Source organism: Platalea leucorodia, assembly GCF_965183815.1.
Source record: "Platalea leucorodia genome assembly, chromosome: W".
Classification (NCBI taxonomy): domain Eukaryota; kingdom Metazoa; phylum Chordata; class Aves; order Pelecaniformes; family Threskiornithidae; genus Platalea; species Platalea leucorodia.
The window spans coordinates 44,240,429-44,259,185 of NC_138859.1; the positions used below are offsets into that span (position 1 = coordinate 44,240,429).

General features: G+C 47.1%; 1 protein-coding gene across 1 annotated transcript; it reads right to left on the minus strand.

Annotated features, from left to right (window-relative positions):
* LOC309601879 (RNA-binding E3 ubiquitin-protein ligase MEX3C-like) lies at nt 1-18,159 on the minus strand. Its single transcript, XM_082335120.1, has 2 exons — nt 17,378-18,159; nt 1-3,151 (listed from the first exon to the last, which is right to left on the minus strand). The coding sequence occupies exons 1-2, from the start codon at nt 18,027-18,029 to the stop codon at nt 1,926-1,928; spliced, it is 1,878 nt and encodes a 625-aa protein (XP_082191246.1). The 5' UTR covers nt 18,030-18,159; the 3' UTR covers nt 1-1,925.
* Nucleotides 18,160-18,757: the final 598 nt, after the last annotated feature.

The window sequence follows — 18,757 nt, forward strand, 5'->3', positions numbered from 1 at the left end:
TTAATGGAAACAAGTCTTTATTAAGTAACTTTTAATATCAGAAAAATAAAACTCTTATAATTCTCTTTACAGCAAATATATAATATCAGTGCTTTGGCCATCATAAGTTAAAGGCCCTTTATCATAAAATATATGGTTTTTAAACTTTACTCAAATTGAATTTATAATCCCTATGACCTCCCTACATATACATAACAAAAAGTGTAGTAAAATTAGCAAATACTAAACTATATTGATAGTTTATCATTCTTAGTTTGTGGTTTATAGAAATGGTACACGCACCTAATGTCTGTCGATTCCTTGGCTTATTAGTTGCGGTGTACGATGCAATAAAATACAAAATACATGCTTGGTGAACGTTTGTTCGTATCTACAAGCCTGCAGCTAGAGATTAGGTTTCAATACTGACATGTAACTATTCTACAAGCAATTATAGCATTAAAGTTATGCAGTACATAATATGCCGTCAAGGCAACTCTTATACTGAAAATCATAAAATAAAAACCGTTATTTGTAAACTTTTATACGAAATGTAACTCTTCAAGTGGAAATAAAAAATAAAATTTTCTGTATATTTACTAGTTCAATACACATAGAATTTCTTTTTGTTATACTGAGAAAAAAGCTTTGTCTTGTCTTGGGAAAATAATGCTTCAAAAAAAATAGAAAAATCCACCAGAACTCCACTTTGTGTCTTTTTTTTGTTTTTGTTGTTTTCATATATGCCAGCACAGATTTGGGAACATACTGAGGATGAAAAAGCTAGAAACATCCACAGGTTGAAATGTAAGAAGCACATTCAAAAGACTTTTTTGTTTTTTCTCCTTATGATTGGAAAGACAGTTTTGAAATGAAGTAAACTGATTGCAGGGCCACTGTCACAGCTGCTGTCATGAATAATACAAGGGCACGTACGCAACTCCCCCCTTTTCCTTTTCCTTACTAAAAATAAAATATATATTTATATATGTGCAAGACAAATATGGATCGAACATAAAAATGCTTCACATTTTGAACTATATACTCTCTAAAAAATGTAATTTAAGAACAGCTTGATCGGACTAATGAACGGAATGTCAGCATCCTCACTATTAGTCGAAGTATGTGCATCCCAAAGCCCTCACTGAAATGGGACGAAGCCAGCCAGACTTTTCCACATTACATTAAGAAAAGCAGTGGGTAGGAATTCGCAAATCGAGATGTTCCTGATCCTCTGAACATACCGCCCCGAAAACGGCGGGCGAAATGGAGGTGCGTCAGGCAGCTTCTCCCCGCCCCCCCCCCCCTTAATTTATTACCTGAACCTGCCAATAACGTCACCCATTTCAATAAATCAAACTATGCTTTAAAAAAAAAAAAAAAGGTAGTTGCAATGCTGAAGAATTAGGCATAAGTTGTCGCACGAAGCAAAAATAATTTCCCCAAACCTGTTTTTCAAAACTGGCAGTGTAAAGAAGGCAGCATTGGAAGTGTTGTTTGATATATTGATAATGCCACAAGCCCTCCACGGCAGACGAGTACTTCTGCGTTTAGGCGACGAGGTTCACTGCTGCCAGCACACAGGAGTCAAACGCTTACCCGAGATCCTTTAGAAAGCCTGTAAAATTTGTTTGTTTTTTGTTGTTTTTTTTTTTTTTTTTTTCAGTTGTGTAATTGATGAAAACTTCCCCTCGCTGTGCCGTAACATCACAGCAGATGCATCTCTGCTAAACGTGCCATCTGCTTACACTGAACCGGACAGAGACCACCTAGGTTTAGTGTTACCGTAGCAGCCTTTTGAGAAAGTAGAAATTTATTAACAACTTCAGCCTAATCCCAAGAAAGCCCAACAGTCAGAATTCATTAGGAAGTTTACTAGAGGGTACCATTACACCCATGCCTTTAAGAGTTTTAAAAAGTCCATATATAATAATATCTCTATATATTTAAGAGTGAATTTGGATTGCCTGAGTAACAGCTGTCTGGCAAACGGGACACGATGGCGTTTCCTTTTCACAGATTTTGTTGGCACACTCCATGCAGAAGAGATTGTGGCCGCAGGGGACCAGGGCCGCAATGACTTCGCTCTCGAAGCAGATCACGCAGTCGTGCTTCCGTCTCGACTCGGGGGGCGAGCTGGACGTGGAGCCACCGTTGGAAGAGGAATAGCTGTTGGTACCATTGGAGAAAGCGGGGATGTATATGGGAAGGCCGGCTTGGTGACCGGTGCTAGGTGGGTCGCTCCTCACTCTCCTAGCCAGCGGGTGATCCAGACCTTCGGGAAATGTGGGCGACAGACGAGGAGTAGATGGCTGGCTCCCTCGGCGCTGAGGCTTGGCATTACTAGCAGGGTCGCTACCAAAGCCGGAGAGCGGGTTTACAGGTTCAAAAGGGGTCCAAATGGTTTGGGAAGGCGTTGGTAAGGAGTCGTACGCGGGAGAGTCGACCGCAAGGTCTTCCGTGCCCACCGAAGGCAGCGTTTCTCCAAACCAGAAGTTGCCTGTGCTGAACGGACTCGTTGGGCTGAAGTCAGCCAATCTATTGCTTCCAAAATAGGAATCTGTGGAGCCACTTCCCAAGGAGCTGGAGCTGTCATTTCTGTAATTAGAAATCATTCTGGTGCGGCTAGGAGGGACGGGATTAGAAGCAAGCCACGCAGATCCGAGAGTGCCTCCTTCAAAGCTCACATCCGTACCGTTGTAATGGAAATCGTTCTCTTCGTTCAGCTCAATGTAGTTCCCGGTACGCATGGCTATGTGCATCTCGATCTCCTCGCGCGCACGGTCGACGTTTTCGGGCATTCCCGTGACTTCGAAGACGGGCTCCTTGTCTCTGCTGGGAGTGACTATGTAGGTATGGGTCTGCTGCTGAATTCTTTTGATTGTAGCTCCTTTCGGTCCAACCACTAGCCCAACTACACGGTAAGGCACCCTGACTTGGACTGTCGTCTGACCTGGCAGGTTGGGGGTACACGGCAAGCCGCCCAAGGCAGGACCGTTCTTGTTGCGTGACGCTCTGATCATGGAGAAGTGTTCAGCAGCTGAGAGAATTTCCCTTTTGGCCATGGCTACGTCCTCTTTTCGTCCAGTGACAACAAAGATGGGTTCTTCTCCACGAACAGGGGTCTTAATGTAAGTATTTGTCTTGGCCCTTAGTGCTTTTATTTTGCAACCTGTTAAAGGAAACACATGCAAGTTTAGCAAGACGCCTAAGTTTAGAAAGCCACAAGAAAGCCATCTATTTTAAGCTGTTTGAGAGTTTCAAGAAACCGTAGGGTGAAACCAGAAGCAGCTGTTTTTATCTCTGCAAGCCACACTAGAGAAAGCGGTAACAACTTCTACCTATTACTGCCAAACAGACCTCCGACACTTACAGCCGCAAACTATTTTAGCAACGTTTTGTGGGCCGTTTTAGCCCATCACCTCCTCAATTGCTATTAGACGGTGAATAAACGCGAACGGCTTTTTCCTCTCTGACAGCCACGTTCATGATTATCCCATAAATACTGGTGGGTTTATATTTTTCCCATTGATTGGGTATCCTTCAGTTATTTCTAAGATCCTGCAAAAGGAGTCAAGGCTCACACTTACGTCTGCTGATACACGAGCCTTTCACTGACAAGCACGACCTAAAAGCAAATTAAACATTTACAAGTGAGAGAAGGGTCTCTATCGCAACCTGCGTAGGATACAGATAAAATGATCGATTTACTGAGAACTCTTCATTTGTCTCCTGTTATCAATAAGTGTTATTTAAACCTTACTCTTCCCCGTGGGATGAAGGAGCCACTCCTTGAACTGTCAAGTAGGAGTTCAAGCAGTTTGTTGCACGCAAATAAGCCTTACTATGTAACATTACGTCCCTACGTGGAATTTCTCTCGTTCACTGGGTAAATACAGTCGGAAAGAGAAGCAAAAGAGTTAACGGAACATTTGTCTTTCGTTTTTTGGGGACTGAATTGTGAAGTTTGCTAGGACACAGTGGCGGCAGGCTCCTTCCTAAGATGCTTAAGGCGTTTTGGCACGGTGCATACGGAAGGACCTTTTATCCACCACAGGACCAGAAAAGCAGGCAGTGCAAAATTAAGAGAAGCAAGCAGGTCCACGACACACAAGACAGTCTACTGCCTTCAGTCTTAACTGAATTTAGCCTCTATTAAAACAAATTCAAAAGCGTGTCACACTGAATGTCATTTTATAGCGAACCTCTTCTTGAAACAACTATAAGCAACATTTGCAGATCAAGTGTATTAAGCCTCATTTCAGTCGCAGAGCAAAATTTATTCCAATTTTCCTCGTTTACTTTAAGTATCTCATAACTGCCTGGGTACACAAAATAGTCTCTCGAAATAGCGTTTTGTCAGTCCCTCGCACCTGAGGTACCACTATCGATAACAATTTCACAGTTCGAAAGCCACTCAAAGATGCACTTTATGCAGAACTATCTACTAATAAAAAAAAAATAGCAAATATGCAGATGCTGGTCGGAATAGAGGGAAGGAAGAGCGGCTTCTTGCAGGGCCCCTGCACACAGCAAGGACAAAGGCTGAACACAACAGCCCTTTGTTTCCAGGGCACAGCTGGAGAGGAAGTTCATTATCTTCAACAGCTCGTCTGGAGGGCTCTCGGAGGCCCTACCTCCACCAAAACGCGTACGGAGGAGCGCGGGAGGGCTCCTGCAAGGGAAGGAGCGAGGCTGAGGCGGATCTGTGCAGAGGAGGGGATGCTGAACAAGTAGTTCAGCAAGAAGAGCAAGTACCTGCAGGAGAGAACAAACCCGTAAGCCTCAGCCTCCCACTACAGCTCAGTGAGAAGGGCACCAGTGCTCTACTAGATAAAAAAAAAGGGAAAACACAGGCATGAGACGCCTCATGGAAGTAGCAAAGCACGCGTCCTTTGAAGCCATGCCATTTCCCTGCTCCTAACACAGCAGCACCTCACTTGGGCAATCTGCCTTTACTCCCTCCAGCTCTTTGTTTGCATTTCTCCCTGTAAGTAAATCTGCTCGCCCGCTCCGCTTCCCGTGCCTTCAGTTACTCAGAAAAGACCGTGGGCCCAAACCTTAAACCCACAAGGATCCCCAAAATGGGGCCGCTGAAGTTTTCACGCCCTCTTTACTGGAACACCTAAAACCCAAGTCAGCCTCTCGATGCCTATCAATTATTCTCCAATTTACACAGATTACTCTCATTTACTCCATTCCACCCGAGTATCTATTCTGATTTCCTAGAAATTACAGTGGCAGCATTTAAAAGAGAATGCTAGGAGCATCTAGCTTAAGATTTATATATATAAAAACATACGATTCATTATTATATACCATAATTCAGAGCCTTCTTAATTCTAGTTCCCAAAGTGCCTTACCAATTCTTGCAGTTTACATTTTAGACAAGATTTTCCCAATGTTTTAGAAACTCAAATCAAGTTAGAAGCCTGCACCTTCAGCTCCATTCCCCATTTCAGCTGCGAATTCCCAGAGATTGATTTGCCAGAGCCACATTTCCAAACCTCTCCAGTGCGAAGAAAAGCCTTCTCGCCTTTCTTCCTCGGGCTGCAGAATGGCCCAGACCACGATGGGCAGGGCTTTTCTTTTAAGGTACGAGTCACATACCTAGAAAGCAGAGGCCTCAAGTCCCCGCAGCAATAGAACAAGACTTTTAAACATTGGAAAACTGGCTTCAATGGAAAGCTGACTCCACAGACCGTCAAGGTCAACTCTCAAACTTTATCTGAAAAGTTAGAACTGGAGAAAATCACCACATACGAAAGCAGATTTCTGAATGAGTCAGGCAATACCCGCTGGGTTTTGTCTGCAAGGAGCGCTGGAAAACCCTACAACAGAGTCATATCGAAACACAAGGTCAGTAGCCCATTATACGACTTCAACAGGATGATCTTTCTATTTGCTTTTCCTCAGCTGCTCTGGTTTCCCACCCTCCTCCATTAGTCACCACGATGATACGAAGCACGGCTGATCCCATCCCCTCTCCGACAATTCACAGCGTCCAGAGGCGCTGCGGCCACGATGACACGAGGTCGGCCAGCCATGAAGTCATGCAGCCAAGGGATGAATCAAGACGTTTCCCAATCTCCTGAGCTTAGACATAGAAAGACAAAGAAAAAAAAAATACACCACCCTGCACTTTTGCAATACATCATCAGGTCACTGTATCCAAGATTTTGAAGTACAGAGCTAAAAAAGCCTGAAGAATCATAGAACCATTAAAGTTGGAAAAGACCTCTGAGATCATCGAGTTACCCTCACTGCCAGGTCCACCTCTACACCACGTCCCTAAGCACCGCATCCACGCGTTTTTTGAACGCTTCCAGGGACTGTGATTGCACCACTTCCCCTCTAGAAGAGGGGACTTCTAGACTGGAAATTCAATTTAATGAAACCTTTCAAAGCTATTTTAGTTTTAGTATGATAATGAAAGTCGAATAGAAGTTACCGTACTTCTGCAGTAGAAGCATTCCTAAGCAGCACGCTCAGCCATAAGCACATACTGACACAGTTAAAGCAAAAACCTTTTGTTTTGCTTTCGTTTAGGCAAAGATTTAGTACGTGCCTGCCCAGGCACCCGACGAGGAGCCGAGCCCGGACTGAGCCCTGCAGGCAGCGTTCATCCCACGCCGGCTGATTTGCATCCTTCTTCTCAAGCCTCCTTCCCGTTTTTTCCCTTAAGAGGATTATTTGACCGAACATTTTTAAACATACTACGAACATTATACTCCCCAGGAAACTGAAGGGTAGCTCTGAAAGAATTGTTTACCTCATACACTACCCATTTTAAATGATCAAATATTTCCTTATTAAAAAAAAGGTGATAGGAAGACAGATTTTTTTTTTTTCCCCTCCTTAAAGTAAGAGAGTTAAGCATAGCTGCCACAGCACCCGCAGTCCTCACCCATCACACAGCGACGGCCAGCTCAGCCTTCGCTCCCGACTTTCACCCTTCATCATCGCTGACAGGATGAGATATGTCAAACCCAGTCTCAGGCCATTCACTTCGCGAGGGAAACTCGCCGGCAGAGCCAAGCGACCGCAGCGGGAACCCCGTGCACGCCTGCCTCGCACCACGCCAGCCGACCTGCCGCCGCGAGCCAAGGACCGCCCGAAAAAACCATCCCGCAGACAACTCCTCTGCACGGCCATGGCGGTAGCCCAGGAGAAATGGAGCCTTCCCTCTTTCTTTTGCTGAATTCATCTCAATGCCACACACTGGGAATGGGAGAAGGCTTGATTTACAGACGAGGATCCCTTCGTTGCGTGGTCTCTTCCAAACAGCTACACCAGGGGAAGGGAGTCCTTCACGCTTCCGAGCGCCAACGTTAGCAAAACGCGGGCTGTCCAAGCAGGGACACGCACCTTGTACCCACGTTTCTCCTGCAGCTCTTGCCAAGAGCTCTGAAACTGGGGTTCAGGCATGGGAACCCAAACCTTCTTACCATCATATCTGTTCAACCTTGCCTCGCTAATTGCTTTGGGGAAAAAAAACCTGAAAAAAAGAATAGTTTATCTAAATAGAAGCCTGGAAGTCATGGTGGGTAAAAATTCAGTGAACAGCCCCTGTGAACCACAATCAAATGATTGCTCTCCTTCCCTGCTCCTGACGGGCGCCTAGCTAAGAGGGTCAAACCCGAGAACCTCCTGCAGCTCCTTAGACACACAAATCCTGCGGGAAGACACTGGTACGGCCTGGGCCGTACCAGCAGCAAGCAGGGTGAAGTTGCATTAGCACCAACTCATCTCTTACGCAGGAGGCAGGGCTGATGAGCAGCCCTGACCAAACCTGGCATCCTCCAACTCGGCCTCAGAGCAACCGCGGGCAAAGCGGAGATCTCACAGCTTGGCCTCCGCAGCTTGTTAGCGCTAAAGACAAAGCCATAGTTCACAGGAATATATTTTTCAGTAGCTTTGCCGTTATCTGATGAAAGGCAATACTGTATTACAGCCTCCACTCTGAATACAGCCTTCAGCACTCTGACCACTGATTTTGTAATACGCCGACACCAAGTAAGGAGGCGGCGACAGAATAACTGGTGACATCAACCTGGAACCACGAGCTGCTAGCAGAGCCATGGCTAATTCCTTGCCTAGAAAGTAAGGGCAGGGTCTGGGAAGTCCCTGCAGACGCACAGGGGATGGCACAGCATCGCCTGGCGTGCCAAGGCGAGAGGGGACTGCACAGGGATTTGTTTTCTACGAACCTGCAACTCTTGTGTAGGGACACAGCTTTAAATGTAGAGTCTGTTAAGCTGGCACAGCCCTTATTTCATTGCTAGGTTGTCACAAGCTTTCAACTGGAAAGTGAGAACTCCTGCAGCTAAGGTAACGGAGGATTTGCAGAGACACTGGATGTACCGTAAGGCCAACGGCGGCTGGGTCTGCAGAGCACAACACTGCCCACCTGATTAACGAACAAAGAAAAATTAAATCTATTTCATTAAGAACGACTGCTCTGCATATTTTTCAGAAGAGCTGTTCGTTCCCACTGGTGGTAAAAGCTGCATTCTTCTGCTTAAACTTAGAGTGCTTCCTCTCAGTTACGACACGGCTAAAGATATCTATCCAGTTTGTGATTATACAGTAGAAAACTGATACACGCCTCCTTTATTAAGCAGAGATGAAGCTGCATTGGGACAGAAAGTGAAGTCCTATTCAAATTGTTTAATGGTTAAACCGCCTTAAGGAGGCTGGCTACCCAGGAAAATGAAGAGCACCTCACTGGGTTATTAAATATGAAATACTACCTGTTATCTGGTCAGCTGATAGACTGACTCTGGTTACTATCGCCTTTCACCTAAGATCAATTAATTCATCTCACACCTTGTTTTAATTCATAGACTGGAAAATTTCAACTCCTGACAATTTTTTTTTTTTTCTTCCCTCCCAACCGGCTGTTGAATATAGTTAGTGGATTCAAAGAAGATGAAGAAAGTAATTTTGCTGCACTTGCAAAAGATGCTCATCTGCACAAAACCCTAGATCTACATACTCAGGCAGCTATTTGTCACCCCTCCAGCATTTTGATTTTAGGAATATGTAAAAATATTGCTTTTAAATTTTATTCTTCAACAATTTTAAGAGACAGCCTAAACTTGGATAATAATTATCAAATAGCATTTTTTGAAAGCAAGTTTGCGTTTATTGTTAGTCAGCCTTCTCTACAGCCAGAGGTAAGCTGCAAGACACCTTACCGCAGGGCACAGCATCCACCCTGAGGACAGGACTAGACCCACCGCCACCAGCTTTAATGCCTCATTCTATAGTACAAAAAATAGTCTGATCACTATTTGGGTTAATTAGCCGGTCAGATTAGGGCTCCCATGTGACAACTAGACGCGATACGTGCCAGAGAGCTAACAAATATGAAGACACCAAGGCGCGGCTTGCAGCTGGGGTTTGCTCCAGCTCACGGGGCAGGCCGCTGGCAGGTTTGGAAACGGAAGATTACAGTCCCCAAAGAAGAAGAGAGTGGGCTAACCGCTTAAACGGGGGCACAGATACAGGCTGATTTTAAGGAAATCTGTTTTGTTCGTTGCCTAACTAACCAAAGCAGTCTCCTCCCTGGTGGTACCCGAGGTGTGGTTCCTCGGGGACGGCCACATGAAACGCACAAGTAGAGTTGTGAGATTAACGTCCCTGGGCAAAGGCTTTTCCCGCAGGCTACCCAAGCGCTAGGATGTGCTCCTGCCCTTCATATTTTTAGATGAAATTTTCTATTTATCACAGTAGGGATGCTTCATAATAAGAACCCACCAAGCAGAGCTTCTTCTCAAATTTATGATCCAAACCACGATACGGATACCATTACAACCCAAAACTTGGGAACAAAGTTCTGGCTCTCTGCTCTGGAGTGCGGCTGTATTAATGGTTTCAGACGACGACTGTACCTCAGAAGTGCTGTACGCTGGTAATAACCATCTTTCACTTCTAACTATAACGACACTGCAATAAGCAATGCTACAAGTAGGTACATTAGTGACAAGCGTAGAGGAGAAAGAAAAACCTCAACTGACAGCCACTCTGATAAAGTTATTCCAAGAGAAGGAAAGATGACATACAGGTCTTTCAAGAAAAATAAAAATTAGAGCATTTTATACCAAAGACATTTCTCCCTGTCTCCTGACCCCATCATTAACTTGCCACTGCAATCAAAGGCTTTTAGTTACGCTGCAGTTACCAAACCCCTGTGCCTGCCTGTGGAACATTTCAATATGACTCACGCTATATATAGCGACCGAGACTGCTCCCATTATAATTCCATCGCGCTTACCCGTTTCTGAGGAGCAACTGACCACTTATTTCACTTTGTATTTTTCACACGTACAAACGCTAAGATGATATGCGACTTTCCTACTTGTCGGCATTCAGCTAGAACTGCAGAAAGGTTTTTAGACAAGATATTTTCCCCGACAAGCACTTCAAGCTGGAGCGCACCAGATGCTGGAGCCGCGCGGGCTCGGGCTTGTCGAGGTACTAAGAAGGAGGACAACCTGGAGATCTCAAGGACCTTAACCAAAAGCCAAGGAAATCACGGGCAACCACTCAGGCTACGCCAGACCACCGGGCCCCTACTGCTGCCAAGCTAATGGATGGGAAAAGAGGGGAGCTTTAAGAGTCTCTGATGATGCTGGAGAAAGCTTCCCGAGGGAAGGCTACTCACAAGCTCCCAGGGATGCTTCCCTCTTCTGGAAAACAAAAGCCCTGGCTCAAGAACCATGCACAAACTCTTTAATAAAGATTTCTTAGGTATGTATCAATTTATCAATTGATTTATATATCAAGCCAGTACAGAATGAAGTAGTCAGCCCGCACAGTTTCCTTCCGTATGTCAGGCTGGGACAATCTATCAAATCGGCAATCTCACAGGCAGAGGAATACTGCAATTCCCAAGACAGATGGCAACTCAGTAAACAAGTTACACGCAGCAAAAGAGCCAGAGGGCAGCAACTTGTATTATTAATTACTTGCACTTCTGCAGCACCAGGACTAAGGTAGCAGCTGCTGAGCAAAATGAGAAAGATACAGTAGTAGAAAAGCGATAGTTATAAGAGAGGGAGTATGTCCAGCAAATAAAGCAGCTCCAGGAAAAAAAGTTGTTTTCATTAAGAACATTAATTTAGTGAATGAAACAGATCAGTGTGAGCAACAGCGTGGGGAATCCTAACCTGCATGAGGAGGGTATTAAAAGGGACCACCATTCAACAGGTCACGCAGCATGCCAAGATGGCCAAAAAAAGGAAGGTTGCAAAAAAAAAAAAAACCCATGCAAATCTTCACCTACACCAAATCCCCAATTCAAAAATGCTGCTAGGCCTGTGTTTTTATACACAAAATTCCACAGTATATTGTCAAATGTAAAATGAACTAGAAGGTAAACAGTAAGAGATACTGTGTCTTTGTTCAAAGGAGCAGCACAGAACTTGGTGCAGACCGCAGAATTACTGACTCACACCAGTGAAGGAAACAGAGATCTCGGATGCTGGCAAGATCTCATGAACTTAAAGGAATACCTGAAAGAGAGAGAAAAGGAAAACATTCTTAAAGAGTAAGTGAAATGGGAAATAAATGCTTGGTGTAGAGCTTTTTGGCCTTTTCTTTTGATTAAATAAAAATGTTCTAGTGCTCAGCAGCCTTTTTTTTTTGTTACAGCAAGTTTGCAACCCTATCCCTGTTCAATTTTTTGCCTGCGATGGCGAATTGGCCCTGTGTGGCGGAGGTATTGCATCAAAAACAAATTTAAGATCTTTGAGATATCCAACACTTTGTTTAGAACAAAGTTTCTCTTCCAGAAATTCAGACCACAGTGTACTAGAAGAGAGAGTAACAGGGGCTAAGACAGGGAAACACACAACATCTGCTGACTTTACTAACAGCTGAAAAAAAAGTCATCACCATTTTCTCATGCCACAGACAGGTTAATCCAGTGCAGTTTGGAAGCGCATTAATCAGGATTTCTTTTGTATGTGTATGTTATAAACCTAAAAAAAAATACTCTTTTAGAACACAGCAATTTTACAAGAAAAACAAAAGGACCAGTGGATTAGAAATGAGCATTTGATGTCGCAAGATTATTATTTTAATTTCAGCCTCATCCAAAAATCTTACTTATGGAGGTATTCACACGTTCAAATCTACAGGATTTCTGGCGGACTACACAAAGAGAAAAATCTCTCGAGTGTGTGCTGTGTTTGGTGTGCTTCCCACCCAACAAGCCAGACAAGAGCAGCATTTACGACTGAGGATTTACGATCCCAGCTGGAGAACCTGCACCCTTCTGACACACTTTGCAACTTGAGTTGGATCCTTGCATAGCACAAATGACAAATAGCAGAACTGAAATGATGTTTGTTACACAGTACCAGAGCAATAGGACACTGAAACTTCAGCAGCGATTTCAGACTGTGCCAGGCCACGATATGCTCATGTGTTTCAGTTCCTGGAGTTCCAGGCTGTAAAAATGAGGAGACTTCAGCTTCTCAGAAAAATAGCCTTTATATTAGATTTCAACAAATAGCTCAAGTTTTCTTTCTGGCTTTAGAACAAACCATTTAACATAGCATTTAATAACCTGCTTGCTATAGAAGATGCTAAAAAACCCCCTGAAGTCTAACTGCCTTGTCAGCTTTCACTTAAAATAAGTTAGCCGAAGCTGTGGTCTTTGTTGCCTGTGGCAATCAAGTGACACAGAGATATATGAAGACTTAGTCATGCAAATTAAACTTATTCCTGAGAGGGGAACTCTTAAGCATCGAGTTTTTAAAAAAAACAATACACAATTCAGACTCTGCTCACGCTGCCTACTTCTTACAGGTCAGCAATTAATAACCAGTCAAGGCTACGTAAGTATCGTCAGTAATTCAGTAACATTATTATCGCAACACATCGAGACGTAAAACCAGGCACGTAGTTCTTTTTGAAAGGACTACCGTTATCCTACCGTAGGACACCTACATACTGTCCTCAGCTAACACAAGTATTTGCTCCAGGATTGTTTTAGCACCGTTTCCACTCTCTGAGAGCGATAGCTATTGTTTTTATTTGGCTGTTCAGCTATGCTAGATAGTTATCAGCTACCAACTTATCAGAATTATTTTTTTTGTTTCATGTTACAGGACTATTTTAAGCAAAGTAATATTTTGCTCAAGAGCCCACATTCAAAAGCAAAGAGCAAAAAGGAGTCCAAGATCATTAAATATGCATAAAAATGTTATTTTAGTTGCAAGGCCGTCTCATGCAAAGCAGATTTGTCATTATCGATTTAATCAGTGAAATGGGATGATATCATTCCTCCTCCTCTTACTCATCTGGGGTTTGGAGACTGCCCTGCCCGTTTCAAGTTCTGCAGCCATCATCCGAACTATTCTTACTGAAGGAAGAGAAGCATCGGGCTCTAGAGTTAGGCAGCATCAACTCGAGTGATGTCTTAGGGAGAAAAAACACTATTGTCAGCTTTATCGAGGATATAAACACTTGGAAAATCACGTTACTTAGATAGTCACAACACTGGAATGCATTAGCAAATATATTCCAGCAATCATTATCTGAAGACAGTTCATACACCCAGGGATGCAGCATCTCTCTACAGGGCAGACTTTTGCCCCTTCCAGCATCTTTCAGGTTTTCTCTTCATGTCTTCAGACACCACCCCTCTTCTCGCATTATTCAAAAGAGCTTTTAGTGTTTAAACATGTCTTTTTTTTTTTTAGTGTAAGGAAAGTAGCGGGGGGGGGGGCACTGAAGACTCCAGTTCAACTTATCAAATCCTTCTCAAGGCCCACCGGGATTGCCACAATCACCGGTGCCATCTTTATGTACGCGAAAACAGTTTTCAGGTGAGCCGCAGCAGACTGTTGCAAGTCCTTCACATGACTTAAGAGATTAAAACCTTCCAAGTTGGATCTCCAGAAGTTTTTTTTTTTAAGTCTGGATACATGCTTATATAATTTTGGGTATACGCCCTATGCCAGCTTTTCTCAAGCCAACAAGGTCACCTCCTCAGCAACGCAGCTTTCTTGCCACCGCTTCTCCAGAGCACTTTCTCCAACTTCATTTTAGTTTTAAACCAATGCAACTTTGTGCGTGCAGGATTTTTAGCTGCTGACAGCAAAGGAAGTCACTTCTCCGATCAGCGTGATGCCTGGCCAACTTACCGAAGGCTGGATTCAACAGCTAGTTCAAATTCATACAGGAAGCCTGTACAATGCCATGAATGGAATCTAGTTTTCCTGGCTCCTAGTCACATGCCTTAACAAGAATAAAAGGATACAAATATCTTTTCCTTTGTTGTTCACCTTTGAGATTCTTCCACTTCAAAGACTACAAAGAATTATGTTACACTACCCCAAGCAGTGCCTGTCAGCTTCAGCTTTGGGGGGCAAGGGGAATAAGAAAAGGTGGAGAACACTTAAGATTTAAAAAAAAAATAAAAATAAAAAAAGGCACAAAACCCCACCAGGTTTTAGAAATACTACAGGACTTCTTTTTTAAAGAAGGAACACCTACTATTCATTAAAAGAAAAAAAATCTTACTTAAGCCTTTCCCAGTGCCTTTTACAGCGATGTAAATGCTTCCAGCAGCAACACATTAAACTACCATCACAATAACCCAGCAGCCTCCGCTACGGCTTCACAAGAAAACCATCAACCACAAGGTACATTTCAGGCCCTCCACACCTTCTGTAGCTGCGACATCCCACATCTGCGCACAGCTACCAGCACAGATTCGGTAAGCGCAGCTACCCTCGTGGGAACCTGCAATACGGCGACCTAGAGCGGGGCTGTGGGAGCACCACTTCACGGCCTGAAGTGCTATATTTATTTCGGAAACTTGCACATAACTGAGAAAAAAAAAAAAAAAACAAAAACGTTAAATGCAAGAGCCATAAGGTTTTTGCTTGTTTACAGCCCTCTTAGGAATCAGGAGCTCTTTCGGGCTGATAAACAGTGTCTGGAAATTCTCTTCCTCTGTGCAAAAAAATAAATTTGGATAAAGAATACCGTGGCATTCCGGTTATCGTTACTCTTTCAGTTAGGGGGTTAGGACTTAACAATAAACGTGCTTTCAGACACAGCAGTGAGGCCTCCAGCAAAGCCTAGCTCAAACTCAGCATTCCTGGTATTTCAGAGCTGATGTTTTTGGGCTGCAGACATTTCAAGTTTTTTTATACCTCACAAAGACAGCAACAGAAAGAATATAAACTTAATCTTCGTGAAAACCCATCAGAAGTTACATGCCAACTGCATCGCCCTTGCATAATTAGCTATTAAAGTATTACAGCACAGAGGAGTCTGGCATAAAACTTAAGCTGAATTCGTTCAAGATAACACAACCAGCTGGTTACGACGTGTGCTAGGAAGAGAATATGCAGCATCTTCATTTTTAGAAAAGCAGAACGATCAGCAAAGGAGGCAGCTAAGGCCAGCCTCGCTCAAGGCTGGGCTGGAGCACAGCAAAGCAGGTGGAGGAGACAGCAAGAGCCATGAACCGGCACAGCTCTGGCCCATAAAAGGAGACAGAAGGACTAGTATTTCTAAGAAATTTGACAAATATTCAGCGAAACTAATACAACTGACGTAAATCTCTAAGCATAAGTCTTCCCTGAATGCGAATTCTGAAGGACCTCCTTAGGCAAAGCTTTCCTGCAAGTATATTTGGTAACAATTTTTTTTAGCACTCCCTCCACTCCTTCCTCTTTTGTAGCCTTAATTCTTTTTATGATACCATCCCTCCCTACCAAGGCTAAATATTTTATCAGAAGCCAGACAGTGTGACATCAGATAAGAAATAAAAGCAGAAGCAACAAATGAAGTCTTCGGGAACAATGATCCTATTTTTATGCAAACTCCATTATCTTGTTTTTAAGTGACTCAAAGTACTGAAAAACATCCTACAGAGAACAATCCTGATTTGGGGGAGAATAAACACGGCAGCCTAAGCGGTCCTCGAAGCCCAATAGTTTGTATTTCTCTTTTAGAGGACTGTAGCAATAACAGTTTTCAGTTCTGTTTTCTATCTCTCCCGCCCCCCCGCCCGCCATCCCCAATGACACATGAGCAAAGCCTGAAGACACTCAAACATTATTTCTTGGAAAAGATATTTTCTGCTTGAACAGAACGGACTTGTCTGCATCAGACGAAGCTACCTGCCGATTTCTGCAGCACGGCCTTTGGTTTTTCCTTTGACACGCCCAGCAAAAAACCCACCCTTGACTGCTAAAAGCCTAAAATAAACGTAGGAAGAGAAAACAAAAGTCTGCCTGAACACCGGTGCTCAGTGGGCATTTCTTTAGCACCACGCTTATTTAGACTGATTTTACCATTTCTTCAATACTCAAGGAAAAAAAAAAAAAAAGAAACAAAAGCCACATTGATGTAGAGAGACCAGACAGCATAACCGCTCTTATCGGAGCCGATCAGCAAACGAGACGCACCACCCCCAAACCAATAAAGAATAACACAGAAAAGGGAAGAGGAAGAGAGCGGCAACTTCATTGTCTGCATTTCCACACCTACACTCGACACCGCTCAGCGCTTCTCTCGCTATATAAAAAGTGCTTTTAAAATTAGGTTCACTGCCAGAAAGCCGGCGCGAAACGTCATCTTTCTAACTCCTCCGAGCACCGCTCCCACGAGACCACATGAAAGGCCAACGACGAACGTGACATCACCGATATGACCTTATCCTAACGGCGTAACAGAGAGCCGCGGAGTGTAGCAACAGCGATCAACAGGAAGCCACAACCCGAGCAGAAAGACAAGGGCTTTCACACAGCGGAGGGCTGCACGTGGCTCCTTTCTCCATCTCGCTGGCTCCTGACGTCCCGCTTTGTCTCGGCGAGCGCCGTGGAAAGCTGTAGGAACAGTGTCAGCCCATAAAGGCAAGCAAGTTAAAACCCTTCACCCCCAAAGTTTTTGTGAAACACGGCCCAAAGTTCCTACGGTGAAACGCAGCTTCTTACCCAAGACCACAGGCTGAGTGTCGCTGAAGACCGAAGCCTCTGCCAACACCTACCTGTACGCAGCCAGGCTACAGACTCGAATTAACAGCTCGAATTAACAACAACCGAGGGGCTGGGCTGGCCCAGCGCTTGCTCTCGCCTTCCGAGGCAGGGCCAGCCTGGTGCCAGGCCCGGGCCGGCACCCCGGCCCCGCGGGGAAGCCGGGCTTTGGGAGCGGAGGCAGGCCCCGGGGGGGGGCCGAAGCTCCTACCGAGGCGAGGGGCTCCTCCAGCCGGCCCCGAGCGGGCAGACCCCGGGGAGAGGCCCTGCCACGAACCCCCCGGGGAAGGGCGGCAGGCCCAGGCCGGGCCGCCGCGCACCTCCGCCCGCCCCGGGGCACCGGGTGTCCGCGTCCCCCCCCCGCCCCGGCCCTTCCCCGCTCCCCCACTCACCCTGCCGGCCCACGATCTCGGCCACATGCTCGGAGCTGGGCACGGGCACGCACTCGGTGGTGTTGACGCTCCTCCGCCGGAGCAGGGCCGCCTGCTCGCCGTTGAGGCCCGCCGCCGCCGCCGCCCCCCCGCCGCCGCCGTAGGCGTGGGACAGCATCGCCGCCATCATGCCCTGAGGATCCTCCGCCCCGCAGAGCGCCCCCGCCGCCGCCGCCTCCTGCGCATCGAAGGCGGGCGAGAGCAGGACGGAGCCCAGCGCCGGCAGCAGCGGGAGCGGCTGGGAGGGCGAGGAGGACGAGGAGAGCAGCAGCAGCGCGGCCGGGTCCTCCTCCTCCTCCTCCTCGTCCTCCCCCGCCAGCGGCTCCTCCTCCTCCAGCTCCAGGTCTCCCTCGTCCCCCGCCGCCGCCGCCGCCTCCTCCTCCGCCCCGCCAGGCCCCGGCTCGCCGGGGGGGTCGGGCGGCGGCGCCAAGCCCGCCCGCCGCCGGGCCGCCCCTCCGCCGCCGGCGGGCAGGCCGCGATCGCGGAGGCCGAGACCGGCGAGACGCTGCTGGAGCAACAGCAGCGGCGGCGGCGGCGGGTGCGGGGGGGGGAGGCGCGGCGGCTCGGCGGGCTCGGCGGCGGGGGAGGCCGCGGCGGCGCTGCCGCTCGGCATGGCGGGGGAGGCGCTGCGGGCCGGGCCGAGCCGAGCCGGGCCGGACCTAGCGGCGGGGGGCCGCCATGCCGCGGCGGGCACCGAGCGTGGCGGGCGCGGCCTGGGCGCTGGGGCCGCGCTCCTCAGCGCGCCTTTTGTCCCATGGCTCCCTCGGCGGCGGCCGCGGGCGGCGGCGGCGGCGGCGGCGGCGGCGGCCGGGGGGGGGGGGGGGGCGCGGCCCCGCCCCGCGCTCGCCGCCGCGCCATTGGGCGGCGGAGCCGGTTCCTGGGCGGGGCCGGGGGTGGGCGGGGCCGGCGGGGAGGGCGGGCGGCGGGCGGCAGCCGTTAGCGCGGCCCCCGGCTGGGTGAGGGGAGGCGGCCTGGTGTCGGCGCGCCCGGCCTGGGGAAGCGCTGCGAGGCCACCAAAAGCGAAAAAATGGGGAGCCGTTGATGGGCGCCCCCCTTCCCCTGGCGTCCTGTGCTCCGCTCCCCCGCGGAGGGGAAGGCTTTTCGGTGCGGGAACTCACGCAGTTTTTCACCTCAGCCCCTTCGCGTGTGTCTGTTCCGGTCACAGGTGAAAATTTTCAGGGCAGAGATGAAGGGATTTGTTTAAAAACGCGATTGCGCTGTCGTGAAGAGCCCGAAATGAGAAAGGACCCCTTGACTCTGAAGTGAAACGATGAGCAGGGAGGGAAGACCGCTAGCTCCTGCTCCACGTGCCAGGGAGGAGAGCCCACAACGTGGTCCTCC

What these genes read in the sequence shown, in the direction of transcription:
- LOC309601879 (XM_082335120.1), bottom strand. Translation starts at nt 18,029, where the DNA reads ATGCCGAGCGGCAGCGCCGCCGCGGCCTCCCCCGCCGCCGAGCCCGCC. An exon ending in CGAGATCGTGGGCCGGCAGG is followed by an intron (nt 3,152 to 17,377) that starts GTGAGTGGGGGA and finishes TTCCTTTAACAG; the next exon opens with GTTGCAAAATAAAAGCACTA.